The 24,963-nt window shown below is 43.7% G+C and overlaps 1 protein-coding gene across 5 annotated transcripts in view; it reads left to right on the top strand.

Moving 5' to 3' along the window:
• The window catches only part of LOC144684704 (tumor protein p53-inducible protein 11-like), a 143,245-nt gene that overhangs the window by 56,112 nt on the left and 62,170 nt on the right, over positions 1 to 24,963 (top strand). For all 5 annotated transcript variants that reach the window (XM_078548830.1, XM_078548832.1, XM_078548831.1 and 2 more), the window contains exon 2: positions 14,887 to 15,053. In XM_078548830.1, coding sequence (XP_078404956.1) covers positions 14,925 to 15,053 — 129 coding nt within the window. In that variant the 5' untranslated portion in view covers positions 14,887 to 14,924. The remainder of the gene's footprint in view (positions 1 to 14,886; positions 15,054 to 24,963) is intronic.

The following is a 24,963-nucleotide window of genomic DNA, read 5'->3' as shown; positions in this document are numbered from 1 at the left end:
ATCTAGTTTTGTAAAAACCTATAAGAACTTGGTGGTCTTATTACTACTGAACTCAAGGCACCCATCTTGAAATTTATATAAATTGCAAAATAAGTTGTGGCAGTTGTTTCAAATTCCCCTTTGGGTTTGAACAACTCAGCATTTACCATCGGCTGTGCCATAACACTACCTCTTACGCCATTTTTCCCACTCTTCCCATCTCCCTTGATGTCATTAGTACCCAAAAAGCTATCGATTTCTGTCTTGAACACGTTCAATGGTTGAGCAGTGAGATTTGGTAAGGGTGGTGGATGGGGACTTAGCAGCAGAGTCCAAAGTGAACTATTGTTTATGATTGGTGGGGGAGGGGAGCATTTTTTAATTACTCTTTCTTGTGTATATTTACACCTACTGGTTACTTTGAAGAGATTTTTTAATAATAATTTAAACCAAAACTTGTAAGGGTTCCTGGTTGTGATGTGTAAGGCACCAGCGCTTTACTGAAAGAGAGGCAGGAACTGGTGAGCCGCTGTAGACCCTGGCAGGAGGGCAAAGTCTCCAGCAGGAAAGTGGGGCAGATCTGCTCTGACTTTGGGGAAGGCATCTGCCATGGGCTTGGGTTTCAAGAGGAAGAGGCATTTCTGTTGTGGCTTGGAGTGGGTATCCCTTTTAAAGCCAACCAAATAAACTAAATTAACAAAATGAGAGATAAATAAAACGCAGCCCCTAACTGCAAAATTAAAGACAAAATTTAGAGGAAACTTACAACATCAAACCAAAATGCGATTAAGAGGGTCAATAAACACCCCAGTGCCCGCGGTGCCCATCGGGCATGGAAGGCCTCGATGGTGCCGGCAGACACCTCGTGCTCCCTCTCCAGGGACACCCGGCTGCGAACATAGCCGCAGAAGAGGGGCAAACAGTCGGGTGGGACGACCCCCTCGATCGCCCGCTGCCTGGACCTGTTAATGGTTAACTTGGCCAAGCCCAGGAGCAGGTTCACGAGGAGGTCCTCCTCCTTCCCGGCTCCCCTCTGCACCGGGTGTCCGTAAATCAGGAGCGTGGGACTGAAGTGCAAACAAAACAGTAATAAAAGGTTTTTTAAATAACTGAAAAGGGAGTACAGCCTACAACAATTAATATAGACATGGTCCACGGACTCCACAAGACCACAAAAAGGGCAGGTATCTTGGGAGTCCGTGAACCGACACATCCGACGGTTATGGGACTGCTGCATGCAACGTTCTCCGCCCCAGGTCCCCAATGGAAAGCGGGAGGACACCTCCGTAGAGGGCCCCCCAATGGGGACTTCTGCCTCCAGACGGCAACAAGGCACGCCAGGGTGTATGTGAAGGGTGAGTCTGCAGCAGCCTCCTTCGGGGAGGGGTATGGAAGAGAGAGCAGACCCTATACACCCCTAGTTCTTGTTTTGCAAAAATGCCAAGATTAACTGTTCAGGAAAACAGATGTCAGGTAGCTAGCTCTTGTCGCCCCTGAACTCAGGAGTCAGTACATTGTGGTGGTACTCGTGTTATCCAGGACTTGCAGCAGTTTAAAGAGCCACAGGGAGCTCTCAGCTTACTCAAGCCGTCATCTGTTGGAAGGACTTGTAGTGGCAGGAGCTCTGTGACTAAGTATATAATGAGCCGGCTTCGATGAATCACTGAATTATAAAATAACCCCCTGAGTGTGGGAGGAAGCAGGGCAAGATTGTCTTGAATTATCGACACCTTAATGCGGCAGCACTTGTCAAAATAAAATATTCACTACAAACGCTAATTACGAGATGCTAAGCCCTCACTGGGTGTTTGTTTCTTCCGTTGAGTTTTCACACTACAGAGATGTTAAGGTCTCAGGGCAGTGTTAAAGGACTGAGTGTCAGATGAGAGTTGTGAAGGTTGAGATGAATGTTGTTGGTGTGGGAAGAATTGGACATCTTACCTACATGAGTTTATCGCTGCCAGGACATGTAGACGATGGGTTAGATTCAGGTCCAGCTCCTCTTTGTCCACACAGTTCCATCAAAGCTTCGGGCCTAGTTATGCCAGATTAACACCCCTGTTTCTTGCACCATCCATTGAGCTGCAATCAGAAAAGTCGGAAAATTACAGCTGATAAGCAGGATTCAGAATCCGTTTTCACTGAGCCTTCACTTCAATCCTTTCTTTTGAAGCTTGGCAACTGTATCTTCAGCTACCTCAGCCCTAAATTCTGGAATTCGCTCAATAAACCCCTGCGTCGCTCTTCTCTAAAACCTACCACATAAACAAATATTTTGCTCACCTACCCTAATTACTCCTTATATAGCTCAGTGTCATAGTTTATGCTATGAAATGCCTTGGGACATTTTATTAAGTTAAAGACACTATATAAATGCAAGTTGTTTTTGTTGGTGTGGACCTGTGGGGTCAAATTATGCGCTTCTGTGCCATAAGTACCACGGCTGCTGCCGTCGTTTAGAGAAGTAGTCGACAACCACAATGTTTAAAGCTTAAACAACAGATATTCTCACTAATGCCTCGTGACTAGGGATTGGATGGAGAAGACCTGTTGATGTAAACGATTCTTGTACTGAAATGAGGCGTTACTGGGGAACTCTGAATTTCCACCGTTGGAGAAATCTTTAGTTGAGACGTTTAGTCATGATCTTCATGTCCTGTGATGTCAATGTAGGCCACAAGCATAAATGTGGTTGAAGCAGAATACTGCACCAAGGTAGATAATTGTTTAGTCCTTAACATGTTACACTTTAAACGAGGTCTGTTCCTGTTGAGTTCACCTACTGATCCCTGACTGCAGACAGTTTGGTTCCACTTTGTTGCATGCACTTTGGTAGCCTTAAATAGTTAGCTGTGAATGAACATTATTTTGCATACTATTTTTGGAATAACCAGTAGGATTGGTTTACTTAGATAGGGAAATTAGGTTGAAAGGTATGATTGTAGAAGAGCAGTGGTGAACGTTCAAAGAAATATTTGGTAATTCTCAACAAATCTACATTCTGGTTGGAAATAAAAATTCCACTGAGGGGTGTGTCTAATACCCACACCTCCCTTGGGTTGTGGACCTCTCAACATTGAGTACTCCTGATTATCATTCCCACTGAGTTATACAAGTGGAAATGGGATGCTTTCACAGGCTGATGCACAGAATTGGTTTTACACCTGACCCTGTTGTCCTGCCTGTGGATGGTTCATTTAACTGGTTAATGTTGAATAACGTTGCTAGTTTAGGGCCTGAACTTCGGCCTGATCCAGATTCTGTTCACGGTCTACCAAAGACTAGGAGACCATGTAGTGGGAAGTGATAATTTCTAGTTACAGAGTGTGAAGTCAAGGGTCCCCCAAATTCCTTGTGCCATTTGACCAAATGTTAGCCTGGTTAGTAGGGCACATGAGTTAACTCATAGGAGACGTCAGTGACATGGAACCTGAGGAGGATATCTAGCAGAAATAAAAGCTGTGTCAAAGTTGAATGAGGTTCTGAGGATAGACCTTGACTTTGTGATGAGTATAAAACAAATAATAATGATAGCTTCTGTCTTTCTCTCACTCTCTTTGTCTTTTCTCATTGTCTCTCTTTCTCTCTGTCTTTGTTACTTGTGTCTCCCAAGTTCCCTACAGCCAGTATTTCAGTTTTTGTTTAGTATATTTAAAATCTTATATCTGCATATGCTTGCCAATTTTCCACAATAAACTCTAACATCCATGATTATAATTGAATAAGTAAATGAATCATTCTGCCTTGGGTATCAATAAATTACAGTATCTGTTCTGAGAAACCTGATGTCATCTTGCTTTTCCACATACCCTGTGTAAAATCATTGCTGTGCTTAATATAAAATTGAATCATCTCCCAAACACAAACTGCCATCTTCAAAGCAAATTTGGTAAACCTGGATTTCCTCACAGTTTGTGTGTGAAACATGACATTAAATGAGGCTCTGACTGCGCTAACCAAAATTAAGATAATTAATTGAGAAAAGCTACCCCACACACTGTGCAAAAATGTTATAATTCCCCAGGGGCTGCACATTAGTCAGATCTTCACAGCACATTTTATGTGTTTGTTCAATCTTTTTCTGCAAGTCCTCTGTGAAATCTGCTTTGCTTACACTGTACAAATAATATTAAACGCACACAAATAATGAATCCAACCGTCTGAGGCCATTGTGAAGAAAATTTTAGTGATAAAATGTAAGCATCCAGGACAGGATGTAAATAGTCTTGATCCTTTTGGTGCGTCACCACAGTAGATTGCCTATTCTATGATATCGCTATGCCCTTCACTTCTTTCCTGTCCACCACACTTTATATGCCACTCTATTTCTCAACTATTTTTTTTCACCTTAGTTATGATAAAGAAATTTACAAAAGGTCAGTTATTTGGAATGTACAAAATTCTCCCAATTTTGAATATCCCTTTTAGCTCCGTGTCCAGAATACTTTTGATGCTCATTGCAAGCAATCAAGCCACTATTTACACACACCACAGAATATGTGCAACATTATTTTTTGAAAATAGCTTTGAGGTTTTAAACTCTCAGCAATTAAGATCAATACACTTGCTGCCAGAGCCAGAACAGCTGCAAAGGTTGTTTTGCGATCCAATTGTTCCACAAAGCAAGTCTACTGTATTCACTGTAACAAAGGTGGTGGCAATCTGTGAACTGAAGCGTTCTGTTTCTGACTGTGAGCTCCAGTTTATTTCGAACAAACAAATTTCTAGAATCTCCCACGCTCGCCGCCCCTCCCCTGCTCGCTGCCCCCGCTCGCCGCCTTTCCCCGCTCGCTGCCCCCGCTCGCCGCCTTTCCCCACTCGCTGCCCCCGCTTGCCGCCTCTCCCCCGCTCGCCTCCTCTCCCCCACTCGCCGCCTTTCCCCCGCTCGCCTCCTCTCCCCCGCTCGCCGCCTCTCCCCCGCTCGCCGCCCCTCCCCCGCCCGCCGCCTCTCCCCCGCTCACCGCCTCTCCCCCGCCTGCTGCCTCTCCCCCGCTCGCCGCCTTTCCCCCGCCCGCCGCCTCTCCCCCGCTCGCCGCCTTTCCCCCGCTCGCCGCCTTTCCCCCGCTCGCCACCGTTCCCCCGCTCGCCGCCTCTCCCCCGCTCGCTGCCCCCGCTCGCCGCCCCTCCCCCGCTCGCCGCCTCTCCCCCGCTTGCTGCCCCTGCTCGCCGCCTCTCCCCCACTCACCGACCTCTCCACTTACAGATTCCCTCCCACTCATTGCTTCCTTTCCCAACCCATTTGCAATTTTTCTCCTCGCCCCTCCTGTTCACCGCCTCTCGCACTTGTCGACCTTCAGCTCTCCGCTTCCCTCCTGACTTTCCCGCTCACCAACCCTTCCTCTCACTTGCCATTTCTCTCTCTTGAGCCTTCACATTGAGCCAGTGCACTTTCAGGCCTTTGGAAACTCACACCTAACCCATGTATGACTTTACCTGGGAGTTTTGTCTTTTCATACGGGATTGAGTTTGCAGTGCACCTTACCAGTGGCAATGGAATGTGGGAAAAGTTTGCATACGGATGTGGCCCACCTCCGTTCTCCAACACAGCAGCGCTTAAAGGCCCCCGAAACCTTACCGCTCACCCTGACCACCACATGCTACCCCATGCCCCCTCAGATAGCCATGCCCCCTCACCCAACCCCATGCCACCTTTGATCACCCATGCTCCCCTCACACCTTACCCACCCCCATGTCATAACAAAACAGCTACGTTGCCTGAAACTGGCAGAATAGAATGATGTCCCATTTCCATTTCAGTGAGAGTGCCTTTCAACCAACCAGCTGCAGGTATTTTTATTCAACTTTCAAAAGTAAGGGGGTTTTTTAACAGCCAGAGCTGTTAGTAGATTTAAATCACAGCACAAAACATGAAAGACGAGGCTGACAGCGCTTTCTAATAATGTGTTTTAAAAATGCATTATGGTACTTTGGACAGTTGGCAAAGTGCTGTAATACATGACAATAATTACACGATGCTGGTCAATGTTTGCGGGACACAGCCCTATGAATCACTGCTTTAAAACACATCTACATTATACTGCAGCATCTAATAGTGACTTGTGAAGGTGCCAAAACATTTTACACTTAACATTCAGAATGTCCTGGACTCCTCAGTAGGTTTCTCCCAATGCTCATGAACTCGTCAAGGAGGTGTGTGGATTTTTTTTTAGGGCTTCTTAAAGCACAAGAAAATAATGTGCAGGAGGAAATACAATTTTCTTGTGGTCCTCATAATGGGGACCTCAATCTCGGAAGAGATACGTGTACGTTTTGCACCCAAGACCTCCCCGACTTTTGGGAAGACCACATGAAAATGATGTGGAGTTGGTCGGGAAGGCAGTGGAAACCAGCCTTTTCAGCAAAAAGAGACTAAGTTCAGCATTCTGCAACCTGATTTGCCACTGCCATTGGGAGACGAAAATCTGCCCCATGGAACCTGTTTGGCCGTCAGTCTAACATCTGTGGACAAGTTATTGCAAAGTGTTCTCAGGGACAAAACAAACTTTCATTTGGAGAGGTATAGGTTAATCAAGGAAAGCCAAGATAGATTTGTTAAAGCCAAATCAAGCTGAACTAACTTGATCAAATCCTTTGACGAGATAATAGCGTTCAATGTAATGTTATGTCTACGGAATTTTTGGAAGGCATTCAACAGGAGACTTTACCGAGTAGATGAAAGCCTGTGAAATCCAGAGGAAAGTGGTGGTATGGATACAACATTGGCTCAGTGACTAAAAGCAAAGGGTGGCAGAGGATGCATGTTTTTCAGAATGGAAGGTCGTTTGCAGTGGTATTCCACTGGAACTGTTCTACAAAGGTCAGTTGTGGGTCCATTACTCTGTGCAAGTATTCAAAAAATGAGGCAATTTTGAAAAGTGCAAAGGAGGAAACAGGATTTGTTGTCCACATACACAAATCCTTCAATGCAGCAAGGCAAGTTGATGAAGTGATTTAAAAGATTACTGGATTTATAAATATAGGATTTATTTTTGGATTTATAAATATAAGAGCAAAGAGATTGGGTTATAACTTTATGACTCTCTGGTTAAGCCTCAGCTGGAGTATTATGTCACAGGGACCAACGACAGTCATGAGAAGAGGCATGGGAAAGTTAAGACAGTTCTCCCTGTAACCGACCTCATAAAGGTTTCCAGATGATGAGATATTTTGTTTCGAGTAAATAGAGAAAAACTGAAACAACTGCTCTTTCAAAGATCCAGCACAGGCACAGTGGGCAGAATGGCCTCCTTTGTGCTGTAGTTTTCTGTGATTCTGTGAACTATCGGACTGGTGAGCAGCTGAAGATGTGCAGTGTGGTCTGTGAGGGTGATGGGGTTCAAGACCCACTTCAGGATTTGATGACCGTGGAAGGTGTGCACCTAATGTGGCCAAACAGGTTAATTGTCAGCCTGTAAATCCTTCCAAAACGACTGATGGCAACAGTAAGAGCAGGAAACCAGTTCCCTGGTCAGCCATACTGCAGAAGACAACAGCAAACCACTGCAGCACTTTGCCAAGCATAGTCATGGACCAATCGAATGGAAGTCCATGGTCGCCAACTCCCTCTTAGGGCATGGCACCTGAAGGCAGATATATAGAGAGGTGTCATCACATGAACTCCCACCACCAAATTTCCTGCACAGTCAAACAAAATACTTGCTCCTTCTGCAATGTTTTTAGAATTAATAAAGAAAAGTGTTGAAAGAAAATGAAGAAAAGAAAGCACTCCCTTTAAAATGGTTGTACAATTTTTCTTCCAGATACTTCACAGTCACAGGATTAACCTGTCATTCCTGGAGGTCTTAGGACTATCCAGGTGGGTTGGCAAACCTGTGATCAGGTATTGATGATAATCGATGGTGTTAGAATGTGTCTACTGACAGTTAGTCAGTAAGTGACTGTCCCGCCCACCCTGTGGCACCCTGCGCTGTACACTAGTACCCATCATCCCTGCAGTATTAGACTGCACCCTTCTTCAGCAGCCCAATGAGTGGTATTGCCATAGCGAGCAGCCTCAATGCACAGTTAGTTACCCTTTTTTTTGAGGATTTATTTGCTGCTCCACCCTGGCGATGCTTCTGATACTGCAACTCAGAAGATAAGTCCTGGGGTCTGTAGTTACTTTTTATAGTGGCAGGCGATTATTCATTTTGTTTCCATCGGAGAGATGTGACCCGCAGAGATGATTTGAAATTTGAAAGTGCTTTGTACAATCCTGCTCTCTTATTTTGCATTTATCTCTGACTGTTGTTGTTACCCAGTGTTTTACTGTCCCCATTAACTTCATGGTCACACACCTCAGCCGTAGCGGTTCTGACAGAAGGTTATCGACCTGAAGCATCAGCTCTGGCCCAAATCATCCGGTCTGTGGATCGTTGGAGATGGAACATGTGTTGGGAGATGCGGGTCAGGATTTCCAGATGTGGGAAGTTTAAACTTCCAATCAGCTGATTCCCTGCTGCCCTGGACCCTCCGCGAAAGTCTCTGACACTGAGCTCAGGGCAGAGCAATGGACCAGACATGTGGGACCTACCTGGATACTTACCCTCAAAGCGTTACACAGCTTAATATCTGGTCTGGCAACCGGGTAACTCAACTGAGCAACACAACCAAACCCGCCTGATCACCCGACTAGCACCCCCTGAACTGACCTACAACTACACCCTGACCCGACCCGACTACCCCTTGACCTGACCCGACTACCCCCTCAGTCCGACTACCCACCTAACCCCTTCCCACTTCAGCCATCTACCCCATTCGCTCATCCACTCACCTATTCACTAACCCACATTCAGGCATGAAAAGACTTGGAGCTTTAAAAACTTACCTGAATATGGCAGCTACTGCCATAAAAAGAGGTATATCCTCTCCTTCCCCCAGCTTTGCTATGCAATGCTGGATTTACCCTGGAGATGCTCCACTGCCCATTTCTTCCAGGATCTTCCGATCCCGGCTGAAGAAGAAGTGGGGAGTATCATCAGGTCACTACAAACATCACAGGCGCTGCCCAGATCTAGGCCCATGTTTCTGCCTCTGCAGATGCTGTGAGACCTGCTGAGTATTTCCAACATTTTCTGCTTTTAGTGCACAATGTTGGAAAATAGAAAACTAAACAGAGAGTGAGCACCTAAATATGGTCTTTCTTAAAAAGGGCCAGATTTTGCAATCTTTGAATTCTTCACTTCATGTCTATTTTACAATTTTATTCGGAATTGATAATACCATTTCAGCAATGAGCTCTGAGTGGAAGAGGAACTGGCTTACTGAGCTCGGGGAGGGGAATTCAAATAGACAGACGGACACAGCCACTGGCACCCATGGGTGCACTTGCTCCCCCCTCGCTCTTGTGTGTCCCTGGCACTCTCGTTCTCGCACAAACATGAACCTCCTGTGACATTGTTCATAGTGAATCAAGGTTGACTGTTTTGCAATAAGGATAGTTATACCATATGGGAGATATCATTAGAACCGCTGAATAAGTTAAATTCCATTTCTTACTAAATGGTATTCTGGGGTTTATACTGCTGCTCTCGATAGATTTCCACATCTGTTTTTATTTGTGTGAAAGCAGTAAATGAGTGGCTTTTTATTTTGACATTTTCTCCATGCATTTCATTTTTTAAAATCTCCCTTGCCATGTTTAAAGCTGAGAATACGCAGCAAGGTGCAACATTTGGAGCACATTGTGGAGAGCGTGTGTTATGATAGATTGGTGGGACAATAACCCAGATACCTCTTCACCCTTCATCTGGGTTTGGGGATGAGGAGGGAGATTCTAGAGAGAGAGTGAGGACCTGGTGTATTTTACATCTTGCTTATGTTCCAGCCTAAATGCTTGTGGTAGTGAGGTATGTTTCTGGCACTTGGCCCTTCCCTCACTCTTTGAAAACCTTTGTTTCCAGTTTCTGTGGAGATTAGAGTGAGAATTGTAGTGTGTTTTCCTGCTGCATTTTATTTTAATCCTGTTTGGCACATGTTGACAGTCTCTTCAGAGAATTGGACCTCCAAAACAAAAAGCAGAATCTATTTCTGATCTTTGACCATAAGTCAGTATGATCCGCCTGTGGATGCAGGGAATCCTACATCTCCCTCCCCCACAGCATTCTCTAACTCAATCCCAAGGATCTGGAATGCTCTGACCTGAGGCCTGGCCTTGGAATTTTTGTGCAATCTTTTCCTCGTGACTAAAGAATCCCTGTTAATGTCGGACATAGGCTGTTTAATGTGACAACAATTAGAGAATTCTCACCATTTTGTGTGGATGTGCCAGAGATGACAAGGCTTCACTGACCATGTGCACATTGCAAGACTCTGCGTTATTTTGATTGAAGTCTTCCAAATGCTAGAATCCTTACAGTTCATTTGCTGCACACAGCGTCACTTTTTTAGATTGGTTAATATATTTTTAAGATTTAAAAAAAATGCAAAAACAATATTCCATTGACAGCAATAAGGGAAGACAATATGCCTGGGAGTGCAGGAGGATGAATACCAGGTTTAACAGCACGGTTTTATAACTTTCTAAGAGATGTCTGCAAACATAAATCTAGTGTTCAATGTCATGTCCCTAAGCAATGAAAGAGATCATAAACTGTTTAAATCAAACCTTACTTTCTTGATTATTTAAAAAGTGGATATGCTGAACCAAAAGATGGCTGCCACAGGTCACATGATTCACAAGTTGGCTACAATTTCTGGAAATTTTCAACAACAGTTACAAGACGAAAGCTGAACCCTCATCCTTGTGGAATCTCACTCCTCTCATTGAGGATACATTGCAATCAACAAAACTAGGGCCAGGAGATGATCTGTCTCACCCTAAGGAGAGCCATTGTAACTTCTTATACCTGCAGAGTGGCTAACAGCCATCATCAATCTCCTAAAGTGAAATAATTCATATAGATTTTGACCAGAGGAATAGAAATTGCTTGTTAGCCTGAAACTGACTCGCTAATGGGCAACATGACTTAAGCTTCTGGCCTTCGGAAAGTTTTAATGTTACATTTCTGGACTCGCAACTCAGTCTGCTGTTTACCCTCCAGCCTGCAAACACCACAGCAGGATTCCAGACTGAGCAACAGCCTACATCATGTGTAAGTCTCCTCAAAGCCTGTTTCCCTGGATGATTCTTACCATTACCTGCTGAACAGACCAAGTCTCTGTATTCCAACCTTACCACACTGTGTCACCATCAACTTTAAAGGAATTCCACAGCTCCTGCTTCAGCCAGCTGAACCCACTTGAACTGTAACTCCTCGGTGAAGGAACCCTTACTGGACTCTGACTTTCTGGACTCTGGCAATCATTTGAATTGATATCCATATTTGTGGCTCTTTTTCTTTTGAGTTATTCACAGTTGTAAAAACTCCTTCTTATCTTCTTACTGTGTGCCTTTGTGTGTGTGTATGAAGTTGCAACGATTCCCCCTCACGTGGAATGTATGAATAAACACTACTTCTGATTTAACTCTAAAGAGAGTTTGCTGCGAGTCACTTTAAACATTGACTTCACAAACAAAGGGTTTAGGGAAACACGCCACAGCCTGTTTCAAAAATGAAGACACTTCTGCTTACGGACAGATGGCGAGAAAATAAAGGAGTTCAGTTTGCCCCTCTCCCATATTCATAACATCAGTTATATAGATTGTTGGAAGTATGTACAAGTGGGTTTCTTTCCCAATGTTAAACTGGTCTCAGTAATGACAATGTTCACAATTAGTAATTATAGCAAAATGTGGGTAATAACAGTGGTGTCAACATTTAACTTCTTTACTCAAATTTACATGAGGACTCTGGGTCTCAATCTCTCAGCTTAATACGCTTTCTAAAAGCACAAGCAGTTTATAGTTTGCATGAAAAACTGAAGCTATAGTAGGTATTTAATCAGGTTTTAATTTTTCTCTTTGTCAACTATAAGAAAGAAACTCCCAACTAATTTATTTTCAGCATAAATCTGTTGAAAAGTCTTCACGTTCCATTTCAATAACTGATAAGTAATAAAAGAAATATTTAACTAGCTGAAATGTACTGACGTGGCCTGGAAAATGGAGCTGACCATCTGCGGTCAAACAGCAGCACTTGTCTTCTGTCAACAGTCACAGTTCTGGAAAAAATATCAAGTGAAAGCCCAGGCTTTCGAATGAGTCTAAGTCTTCAAGTAAAATCTTTAATGAGGTCTAAAAGGATAGAAAGTTATCAATCAAAACTGAGATGAGAGCAAGGAGGGGGAGGGGGAATATCTCAATCCATTCCAATATTAATATGTCCAGTGTCCCAAATCCCATGCCACTGGAGAGAAGGCAGACCTTTAAATGTCACAGTAATCAGAATGGAATAACTTCTGGAATTTCCATTTTATTTGTTCTGATCTCAAAAAGATATAACAAGGGACCATTTATTTGTTTGGTCTGATGAGTGGGAGGACAATGAGGTCAGTATTCGTTTTTAAAATGAACTCTTACTGCAGCCAAAAGTTCTAAGTGTGACAGTTTGCAGTGTCAGTTTTGAAACAAATAGACTCAACTTGGGCTATGAATGCATTATGGCCTTGTCACTTTTCACAATAACATGCCTTCCATGTTTAGCGTTGTTTTCAAGCAGCTTATGTTAAACTTCATGAACCAATTGTAATTGGGCAGAGATTCCTCCAGAGGCTGAATGGGTATCTGAGCCATCTTGATTGTTACAAAGTCACACAGGCTTGGAGTTTCCTGGTTTGATCCCTGATCTGTACTAAGTTAATTGACCTGAACCAGAGCATCAGATGATATGTTGCAATTTGGCACAGGATTCTGGGCCATAGGAGGGGAGAATATTCAATCAGCCTCTTCATTTTGGATTACAATCCAGAGCCTCTGTTGGAGGTGACTGAATGTGAGGCCAGACAGGATCAGGCTCCACTGTGATTACTCCCACAGTCAGTGAATAGGCTGCAGAGAACCTGGTCAATTATCACTTGTAAAGAATGGTTTCTTTGAGGTATCAGAGAATGAAATGGGAAGAAAAATAGGCCATTTAGCTCCTCAAGTCTGCTCTGCCATTCAGTTAGATCATGGCTAATGTGCACTTCAAATCCATTTTCCTGCCTTTGCTCCATATCGTTTGATGCCCTTACCCAACCAAACATCTTAGTTTTGGGGGAGAGAGTTCCAGATTCCCATTAACTAGCTCACCTCTAATTTTAAGATTATGCCCTCTTGTTCTGGATTCCTTCGTCAGAGTTCCTCCATATCTATCTGACCGGATGCTTTTTAACGTTTTAAACATTTGGATTAGGTGCATGTGGAGCGGTGCCCAGTGAGGATCTCACCTTCAGGAGAGGACATGACAAAGAACAAAACATTGGGATAACTGGAGGTGTCACCAGTATTTGGATTTTTGTGACTTTTCGTTTTTTGCAAAGGAGTGTAAAACCTGTTCCTTGCACTGCTTTGTGACTATAACTAACAATGAAATGATTGAAAACACTGATATCTCCCCTCCTAATTTGGTCACATTTCAGTGGTTTGAATAAAGTATTCAATTTCCAGGCATCCTTGCTGTCCAAGTGTTAGACAGGAAATGTCCTGTTGCTCATGCAGAAGAAATGCACTGGTGTCATATCATAAACCGCACGATAATTACTGATGAGGCCATTCAGCCCATCATTCATTTGTTCATTCGTTCATTCAGAAAGCTCCCCTATCCCAGGATTTTTGCTTCCACTTTTATCCAGATGTCTGATCGATGTATTGCTTAATCTCTCTTATGGAATCATAGAATAGCACAGCACAAAAGAAGGTCATTCTGCCCATCGAGTCTGTGCTGGCTCTCTTGAAGAAAAAATTACCACTTGGATGCCTCCTCCCAAGACCCAATAGTCTGCTCAATGTCACATCATCTCGATAGTAATAGAGTGTGCTCCATGCCTTTGATTTAAGCAAACAATACATTACTAGACATCTTGCTAATCACCCCTTGAAGTTCTTCTATAAAGTGAGTGCTTTTTTAAAAAGACCAAACATCCTGCAATGAGATTATAATAATGAGCACAATAATGAAAGGGAATTTCCTCACTAGTGCTGTATTCAAATGATACTTATTATCTGCTTCCTCGGTATAATGGTAACGCACAGGATTGTTATTGAAATAAAGTACAGTACTGCTTTGGAGATCATCCTTGTGTGTAATACAGCTTGCTCAAAATAATCATCATTAAAGAGAGAAAGCACATTACAACAAATGAAATGCTTTGAAGTGTAATCATTGTTGTAATGTAGAAAATGCATCAGTCAATTTGTGCACAGCAAGCTCCCACATATAGCAATGTGATAATGACTCGGTTATCTGATAGAAGAAAAAAGACTTGCATTTATAAAGTGCTTTTCAGGATCATTGGATATCTCAAAGTACTTTATAGCTAATGAAGTACACTCTTGAAGCGTAGTCACTGCTGTAATGTAGGAAACACAGCAGTCAGTATGTGCTCAGCAAACGCCCACAAACAGCAATGTGATAGCGACCAGGTAATCTGTTCTTTGTGATGTTGATTGAGGGATAATTATTTGCTGGAACAAAAGGGATTGCTTCCCTGTACTTTTCAAAATAGCACCATAGGATCTTTTATATACCCCCGAGCAGCAGGTGTAGCCTTGGTTTAATGTCACATTCGAAAATGGCACCTCTGACAACGCAACATCCCCTCAGTATGGTACTAGAATATTAGCTTTGATTTTTGTACTCAGACCCTGGAGTGGGACTTGAACCTAGAACCTTGTGACTCAGAGGCAAGGATGCTACCAACTGAGCCATGCCTGATATCTAAGCATATATTTGATAGATTGGCCTGGTACGTGGGTTATTGCAGGGTTCATAATGTGTCTCTGATCTGTCTGCGTGTCTCCATCTGATGACTTCTTTCTTCCCTCAGTTTCGGTGTATGATCAGGTCTGGCTCTCGCTGGGAACCATGGCTGCCAAACAACAACCTCCTCTGATAAAAAAGCACAGTCAAAGTGACCTGGTGAGCCGGCTGAAGACCAGGAAAATCCTCGGAGTAGGTGGAAAGGACGACGATGGAGAGATTCACAGGTCAAAGGTAATGACTTTTGTAAAAACAGAATTACCTGGAAAAACTCAGCAAGTCTGGCAGCATCGGCGGAGAAGAAATCAGTCAACGTTTCGAGCCCTCATGGCCCTTCAGCAGAACTGAAGCATAGTTTCAACAAGGGAGAAATATAAATTGGTTTAAGGTGGGTGGGGGGGAAGAGACACATTGAGGGTGTGGTGTGAGCAGATAATCAAAAGATGTCAGAGACAAAAGGGTCAAAGAGGTGTTGAAGGTGGCGGTCTTTGTCTGAGAAAAGTGCTAATTAAGAATGCAAGACAGGATATTCAAAGTACAGCTCTAGTGGGGGTGGGGTGGAAGGACTAAAGGTTTTAGTTTTAGATTTAAAAATAATGGAAATAGGTGGGGAAAGAAGAATCTATATAAATTATTGAAAAAAAAGGCGGGTGGGGGGGGAAAAGAAACGGGGTGGGGATGGGGGGAGGGGGGTTTAAGATCTAAAGTTGTTGAATTCAATATTCAGCCCAGAAGGCTGTAAAGTGCCTAGTCGGAAGATGAGGTGCTGTTCCTCCAGTTTGCGTTGGGCTTCACTGGAACAATGCAGCAAGCCAAGGACAGACATGTGGGCAAGAGAACAGGGTGGAGTGTTAAAATGGCAAGCGACAGGGAGGTTTGGGTCTTTTTTGCGGACAGACCGCAGGTGTTCCGCAAAACGGTCGCCCAGTTTGCGTTTGGTCTCTCCAATGTAGAGGAGACCGCATTGGGAGCAACGAATGCAGTAGACTAAGTTAGGGGAAATGCAAGTGAAATGCTGCTTCACTTGAAAGGAGTGTTTGGGCCCTTGGACGGTGAGGAGAGAGGAAGTGAAGGGGCAGGTGTTGCATCTTCTGCGTGGGCATGGGGAGGTGCCATAAGTGGGGGTTGAGGAGTAGGGGGTGATGGAGGAGTGGACCAGGGTGTCCCGGAGGGAACGATCCCTACGGAATGCCGTCAAGGGGGGTGAAGGGAAGATGTGTTTGGTGGTGGCATCATGCTGGAGTTGGCGGAAATGGCGGAGGATGATCCTTTGAATGCGGAGGCTGGTGGGGTGATAAGTGAGGACAAGGGGGACCCTATCATGTTTCTGGGAAGGAGGAGAAGGCGTGAGGGAGGATGCGCGGGATATGGGCCGGACATGGTTGAGGGCCCTGTCAACGACCGTGGATGGAAAACCTCGGTTAAGGAAGAAGGAGGACATGTCAGAGGAGCTGTTTTTGAAGGTAGCGTCATCAGAACAGATGCGACGGAGGCGAAGGAACTGAGAGAATGGGATGGAGTCTTTACAGGAAGCGGGGTGTGAGGAGCTGTAGTCGAGGTAGCTGTGGGAGTCGGTAGGCTTGTAATGGATATTGGTGGACAGTCTATCATCAGAAATTGAGACAGAGAGGTCAAGGAAGGGAAGAGAAGTGTCAGAGATGGACCATGTGAAGATGATGGAGGGGTGGAGATTGGAAGCAAAATTAATAAATTTTTCCAGGTCCCGACGAGAGCATGAAGCAGCACCGAAGTAATCATCGATGTACCGGAGAAAGAGTTGTGGGAGGGGGCCGGAGTAGGACTGGAACAAGGAATGTTCCACATACCCCATAAAGAGACAGGCATAGCTGGGGCCCATGCGGGTACCCATAGCCACACCTTTTATTTGGAGGAAGTGAGAGGAGTTAAAGGAGAAATTGTTCAGTGTGAGAACAAGTTCAGCCAAACGGAGGAGAGTAGTGGTGGATGGGGATTGTTGGGGCCTCTGTTCAAGGAAGAAGCTAAGGGCCCTCAGACCATCCTGGTGGGGGATGGAGGTGTAGAGGGATTGGACATCCATGGTGAAGAGGAAGCGGTTGGGGCCAGGGAACTGGAAATTGTTGATGTGACGTAAGGTGTCAGAGGAATCACGGATGTAGGTGGGAAGGGACTGGACAAGGGGAGAGAGAAGGGAGTCAAGATAACGAGAAATGAGTTCCGTGGGGCAGGAACGATTTCCAGCATCCGCAGTAGCTTTTAGCTTTTTGTTTTTATCGTAATGACTTTTGTGCCTTTTACAGGACGTGAACCTGGGATCTCTCAGAATGATGAGTTCAGCTTATTTCACCTTTGACACTCATAGGAATGAGATCATAAAAATTAATGCAGTAACAGGCCATTTAAGGTGGTTTTATTTCAGAGGACCACACCTCCTTATATCTCGGGTGCTTTTCTTTTTCCAGGAGTTGCTTGAACCTATTACCATGGTCGGCTTCACTGTCTTTCCCTGGTAACTAGCTCTACAACTCATTGCTTATTGTAGAAAGTTCCTCCCCATTTCCTCATTGTAATTTCGGTCATTCCTCCTTATTTCCTCAATGTAACTTGTGCCTTTTGATATTTGGACTCTTTACCATAATCTGTAAATGTCAATTAGATCTTCTTGGACTTTACTCCATTGCAGGGTCAGCTGTGAGAACTCTTCCCATCCGCTTGTCTGAAGAATACAATACTGTGGTTTCCCGCCTAGCCCTGGGTGAAAATCTCACCTTATTCTCAGTTTTGCCATCTTCGAACAATATTTATTAAAAGCTGAAGTATTGGGACTTGCCCAATAGCTCAATGAAAAGCTGCAGGTTCACAACTGTGTTATCTATCCAGCAATCGCTGTTGGGTGAAAATAGGATTCAACTCAGCTGTGATGCCTCTGTAGCCAAAGAGCCCACCACTGCTCATTGTAAGATCATGCAGATCAGTGAGGGCTGTTTGGGATCAGTACTGGAGGTGATCAGCACTAGTGGATAGTAGCTTAGCAAGAAGTCAACTTTGGGGAGAGGAAGAGAGAGAAAAGTAGCAAATTGACAAATGATGGGAGGAAACTAATGTTCTCGTGGGGAGCACCAGGATGAAGCTTTAGAGAAGAGGAACAAAATGCACAGAGGACTGGGAGAGAAAACAGCATTAGAACAAAGAGTAGTTCAGAAATCCGAGGGGAGAATGCAAGGGTAGAGTAAGGGTGGCCTATCCCTATTTTCCGAGGACATTCCCTGGAATAGGCACTGTGTCCCCAGAAAACCATATCGCCAGAAAACCACATCGCCAGAAAACCACATCTCCAGAAGAGTCTCCAGTTCAGGAAATTCATCATCGAACACCCTCACTTTTGAAATGTTGGAATATTTCTAACTGATAAATACAGAAACTGTTCCCATTGGTGGAAGGATCAAGAGGGAGAGAGCACAAGTTTAAGATAATTGGCAAAAGAAACAAAAGCGATGTGAGGAGAAACCTTTTCATGAGAGTGGTTAAGATCAGGGAATGCGCTGCCTGAGAGTGTGGTAGAGGTAGGTTCAAATGAGGCATTCAGAAAGGAATTAGATTATTACCTGAAAAGGAAGAGTGTATGGGGTTATGGGGAGAAGGCAGGAGAATGGCACTTGGTGAAATGCTCATTCTGAGAGCTGGTGCAGACACATTGGGCTGAATGGTCTCCTTCTGCGCTGTAAAGATTCTGTGATAAGTGAGGTAGAACACATTATGCAGTGTAAGTTGCCTTGGATAAACGTGCCTGTTAAATGTCTAAATAACAATAATAGTAAGTGCATCAGAGAGAAATATCCTATATTGGCTAGAAATATTAGCTATAATGGGTGGTATATCACCATTGCAGTTGTCAAAGCTACGACAGTAACTGAATGGTGTTTTATTTAGAGCACACAGGATTGGCGATTCAGTGTAAAGTGAAAATGGTGTTGTCACCAACGTGTAATTTGCTGCTTTAACAACCAGCTTCAATAGGATTTTTTCATATTTACAATCAACTGGAAATTTAAAAAAAAGAAACACCTGTATTATGTTCAAAGTGTCAGTCAGTATTTTCCATTTATCGTAGCTGCAGGACATCTATAAAAAAAATGAAGGTACCACTAAACATGAAGCTGCTCTCACAGCACCTGTTAGTTCAGGTCCTGTTCACAGATTAGGCTGTATAAACAGTGAGTGTGAAAAATCTGATGTTCCTGTACAATGTTACTGTAGTATTAATGAAGAAAGTCCGAATGTGCTTATAATGCAGAATCATGGTTATTATATGCACATTTGTTTTTGTTTTCAGCTTATAAATGTAACTGTTAAAATATAGGCTACTTGAGAATTTTGCCTTGCTACATTGCACTACCTACATTTGCCATCAGGGCTGTTTTGTACTCACACCCTGTGTGTCCCCAGACTCAGTTTAGAAAATATGAGTGCCCTGGTTTAGAGTGTATGCACAGAAATGCATGGAGAGCAGTCACTGAAGTCGGTGAACTGCAGGTATATGTAGCAGTATGGAACTCTGATATGATGGCAATAACGGAGATCAGGCTCAAACAATGGGATGATTGTACACTTAATATTCCTAGCTGCAATGTATTCAGGAAAGATGGGGCAGGATAAATAAAGTGGGCGATGGCAGAATTAGAAAGGTCTAGAGAGTTCCATCAGGTTATATTTAAGACACAGTATTCTGTTGTACACTATACGTCACAAAATAGTGGGAAGGAGATGGGAACAGATTTGCAGATAAATTGAGAAAAGGTACAAGTTGGGGGACTTCAATTATCCTGATATAGACCGGGGAAGTAACGATATAGACCAGGGAAGTAACGATATAGACCAGGGAAGTAACGATATAGACCAGGGAAGTAACGATATAGACCGGGGAAGTAACGGTGTAGACCGGGGAAGTAACGATATAGACCGGGGAAGTAACGATGTAGACCGGGAAAGTAACGATATAGACCGGGAAAGTAACGGTGTAGACCGGGGAAGTAACGGTGTAGACCGGGGAAGTAACGGTGTAGACCGGGGAAGTAACGATATAGACCGGGGAAGTAACGATATAGACCGGGAAACTAACGGTGTAGACCGGGGAAGTAACGATATAGACCGAGGAAGTAACGATATAGACCGGGGAAGTAACGATATAGACCGGGGAAGTAACGATATAGACCAGGGAAGTAACGATGTAGACCGGGGAAGTAACGATATAGACCGAGGAAGTAACGATGTAGACCGGGGAAGTAACGGTGTAGACCGGGGAAGTAACGATATAGACCGGGGAAGTAACGGTGTAGACCGGGGAAGTAACGATATAGACCGGGGAAGTAATGGTTTAGACCGGGGAAGTAACGATATAGACCGGGGAAGTAATGGTTTAGACCGGGGAAGTAACGATATAGACCGGGGAAGTAATGGTGTAGACCAGGGAGATAATGGTGTAGACCGGGGAAGTAATACTATAGACCTGGAGAGTAACGGTATGGACCGGGGAAGTAACGGCATAGACCTGCAAAGTAACAGTATGGACTGGGAGAGCAATGGTAAAGACTGGGGAAGTAAAGGTATAGACCGAGGAAGTAACGGTAAAGACTTGGAACGTAATGGTAAAGACTGAGGAAGTAACAGTATAGATCTGGAAAATGACGGTTGGACTGGGGAAGTAACGGTGCAGACCTGAGGAAGTAAATGGTATGGACTGGGGTAGTAACGGTATGGACTGCGGTAGTAACGGTATGGACCAGGGAAGTAATGGTAAAGACTGGGGAAATAACAGTGCAAAGGGTCACGAGGTACAGGAGTTCCTGAAATGGTACTATTCAAACTTCCTCGTACCCTGTCCAAGGCCTTATCATCCTTTCTAAAGTGCTGTGCCTAGAATTGTACGCCATTCTCCAGCTGAGGCCTATCTAGCGGTTTCTAAAAGTTGAGAAGGACTTCTGTGGTTTTGCCTGTTCTAACCAACATCCGATAACTATGAGAGAGTAGCCCAGGGTTGTAACAATGAACACCATCCCCCCACCCCCCATTTTGATTTGAATTGGATATCATGCCAGCCACATGCCCTCACGTGGGCTTCTCATTGTTTAGACATTGATCACTGTCAGGTTTTCTGACTTTCTGAAGACTCATTGAAACACTCCCTGAGCCAAGGTCAGATGCAAATTGTTAAGCTGCTTTTGTTTACAGGCAGCAAGTCAATTCAGCCCCTCGTGATCCAGTTAAATTCAATAAGACCATGGCTGAAAGGTACCTCGACCCCATTTACTCACCTTAGCACCAATTTCCTTGAACCCGTTATTTGATAATCTATCAGCCTCATTCTCGGAAGCTCCTAGTGTCCCAGTATCCACTCTAGCTCAAATTTTAAGATCGATTTTAAGTCACAAATGATATTCTATGTGACTGTGATAAAGGCAAACTTTCCCTCCTTGTCCTTCTCAACTTGTTGCAGCCTTTGACATGGTTGACCACACCATCCTCCTCCAGCGCCTCTTCACTGTCGTCCAGCTGGATTGGACTGCTTTCTCCTGGTTCCATTTTTAACTATCTAATCACAACCTGAGAATCACTTGCAGTGGCTACTTTCCTGCTCTTACCCCATTACCTCTGGTGCCCCCCAAAGTTTGATCCTTGGCCCTCTCCATTTCTCATCTATGTCCTACTCTTCATCTGAAAGCAAAGCGTTAGTTTTCACATATAAACTAATGACACCCAGCTCTACCTCACCACCACCTCTCTCTAATCTTCCACTGTTGTTAAATTATCAGACTGCCTATCCAACATCTAGCACTGGATCAGGAGACATCTCCTCCGATTAAATATTTTGAAGACTGAAGGCATTATTTTCAGTACCTACTCTAGACTCCATTCCCTGGCTACCGACTCATCCCTTTCCCTAACAACACTCTGAGATCAAGCCAGCCTGTTCACAACCTTGGTGTCACTTTTGATCCAGAGATGGGCTTGTGACCTCATATTTGTGCCATCACTAATAGCGCCTATTCCCACCTCTGTAACATTGCTTGACTTCTCCCCTGACTAAGCTCATCAGCTGCTGAATCCTCATTCATGCCTTCATTACCTCTAGACTTGGCTATTCAATGCACTCCTAGCTGGTGTCTCTCATTTTATCCTCCATAAACCTGAGGTCATCCAAACTCTATTGCCCATGTCTTAACTTGCAAGGAGATCTATTCTCCTATCATCTCTGCACTCGCTGACCTGCATTGGCTCCTAGTCAAGCAACATATTGGTTTAGAAATTCTCAAGCTTATTTTCAGACCTCTCCATGCCTTTGGCCCTCCCTATCTCTGTAATCTCCTCCAGCCCTACTACCCACCAAAATATCTGTGCTCCTTTAAATAAAGGAGAGAGGGATATCCTTTTGTGTATCCCCAATTTTAATCGTTCCACCGTTGGTGGACGTGCCTTCAGATACTTAGGCCCCAAGCTCTTGAATACCCTCCCTACACCTCTCTGCCTCTCTACCTTGCTTTCCCCCTTGAAGGCACTCCTTCCAATCTGCCTCTCTGACTAAGCTATTGGTCGTCTGACTTGCTCGGAACCATACTTTGCTTTAGAATGCCCTTGTGAAGCACCTTAGGGCATTCCTTCACGGTAATGATACTGTATAAATTGTTGTTATGTCCCCTCATTCTGTATTCCCCCAACAGAGGGAATAACTCCTTACTGTTTACCTTATTGAATCCATTTATCATTTTAAATATCTCTATTATCTCACTCTTTAATCTTCTAAACTCCAAGGGAATAAACAGATTGCTGATAAAACCTGTCCTTCTCAATTTAACTGTTTAAGTCCTAGTGTCATTTTGGTAAATCTGCATTGCACCCTGTATTAATTATAGTTTTATTTAGTGTGTAATATACCTTTAAGAATAATGCTTGTTAAGGAAGATCGCATGATCATTAGTACCCAATAGGGCAGTACTGTGGGCTACCTCAGTAGTTAGTTATGTAGAGATAGAATTTGAGCTGAAAGCACATGTGTAGTTGCTGCTGAGTACTTTTTAAATAAACTTTAAGTCTCCACCCAAGAAGTGTCTGCTGATCAACTCTATCAATAGTACCAACTTGGCCACCACTCACAACAAACTAACGACAAGGAGAAAACAAGTTTAACAGAAGAAATCAAGTGAAAAGAAATTGGCACTGCACCTCACCCAGTGATTGTAAGTAGAAAGCATAAGAAGATATTCCCTCTCAAATTACCACAATTCGGAAGAATTGATCCTTTCGACCCAGCCACGGTCAATTAGTCTCATTGCGTTGAATGCCTCACGTTCTTTTTTTCAAGCAAACGAGATTAAGGGGGAAGAGAAGAGGCGAGCAATCCTCTTCAGTACATGTGGGAATAAAGCCTACAGCTTGATTTGAAGTTTGACGGCACCGAGTGCCCCGGATTTGAAAAATTTCAATGAACTGGTGGACCTCGTGAAGGGTCATTATCAACTAAAACCCTTAGTAACGATGCAAAGGTTCAAATTTGATTTGAGAAATAGAGCCCTGAGTGAGACAGTTGCATGCTATGTGGCAAATTTGAAGCAGTTAATGGAACATTGTGAGTTTGGTACGTCGCTAAACGACATGCTCAGAGATCGTATAATGTGTGGTGTGAATGAGGATTATTGTGTAAAATGAATTTAGATTTCAAAAAGGTGCTAGAGATAGTACTGGCCATGGAAAGTGAAGTAAGAGATTCAAAGGCCATACAGGGAGCGCAAAATGGCACTGTCCTCCACATCGGGTGGGAAACCCCAGCTGAAAATGGCGTGAAAAAGTGAGACTCTGCCGAGAAGCAGGAAACAGCCCCCACTAGTCAAAGAATGAAAGAAAATAACTTAGCAGCGAAATCAAAGAATTTCAATAGAGGTGGAAACGAGCAGTCTTTTAAGGATTGGCAGTTTAAAAAAAATCAAATGCTACTAGTGTCACAGAAATGGGCATATGATGAGGCAGTGCAAGGAAAGATTCAAGCAGGCTTGTAAACAAAAGTAAAAAATCCAATGAAATCCACAATGTAGAAGAGCCTGAAACAACAAATTCAGACATTTACTCGTTTAATCTGAAAGTTGGAAATACAGAACCAATATTTGTCACAGTGAAAGTAAATGGCAAACCTGTTAGAATGGAAGTGGACATGGGATCTTCCATTACAGTGATTGGGGAACATACCTTCTCTATTTGAATAATGGTGAACATCAACTATGTTTAAAAGAAGCAGCTGCCAAATTAAAAACATACACGGGTGAAGACATTCAAGTCAAAGGCATAAGCAGGGTAACTGTCCATTATGGAAATCAATCAGCAAAGCTATCAGTGTTGGTATTGAGAGGCAGAGGACCAAGCCTCCTGGAGTGAAATTGGCTACTGGGATTCCAAAGGAAGCTGGAAGTGTTCCTGTTTTGAAAAAGAAGTGTGTAAGGACTCAACAACTGAAGAAACGCAGGCTGTCTTAAGCCAAAACCTGGAAGGACAGCAGAAGAATCTTGAAGAGACCCTCCTTGATGACAGAGTTTGAGATGAGCAAAGGAAAAAGAAAACCTGTTGAAAGACCTTCATACTCTACAAGATTCCCTCAGGTCAAAGTTTGTACCTCTGGAAAAGTGTGAACAGAAACAGAAAGAATTCAGCACCTCTCTGAACAAACTGAAGAATGAGCTGGCAGAGAAGACACGACAATGTTCTATTTTCCAGGAGGCAGCAACCAAATACAAAAAAGAGATGGAAGAGCTGAAGAATCAGCTAAATGAAGCCAAAGAGGCTTTGGAAGCAAAAGTCGCAGTTTTCCAAGAAGCAGACAGATAATGAAATTTTGGGAGATTCAGCCACTGAGCTCAGGCAAACTGAGCTTGTATCTGAGAAAAGTCTGGCCAACAGTGAAGCCAGAAAGTAGGCTGAGATTAAAGTCTGCGCTAGAAAGAAGAAGGCATGTAGAAAGAAGATACAGAAATACTAATAGGGCTTTAATCCTGGCAGCATACGAATACACTTTCATACATAGGCCTGGCAATCAAATTGCAAATGCTGATGCCCTTAGTCGTTGCCTTTACAAGAAAATTATGAGGACGTCCCAATTCCACAGGAACTTGTTTTATTGTTGAAT

This window comes from Cetorhinus maximus, chromosome 9, assembly GCF_964194155.1.
Source record: "Cetorhinus maximus chromosome 9, sCetMax3.hap1.1, whole genome shotgun sequence".
NCBI classification, from domain to species: domain Eukaryota; kingdom Metazoa; phylum Chordata; class Chondrichthyes; order Lamniformes; family Cetorhinidae; genus Cetorhinus; species Cetorhinus maximus.
Note: the sequence above shows the minus strand (reverse complement) of the source record. Positions and strands in the feature narration are given on the sequence as shown.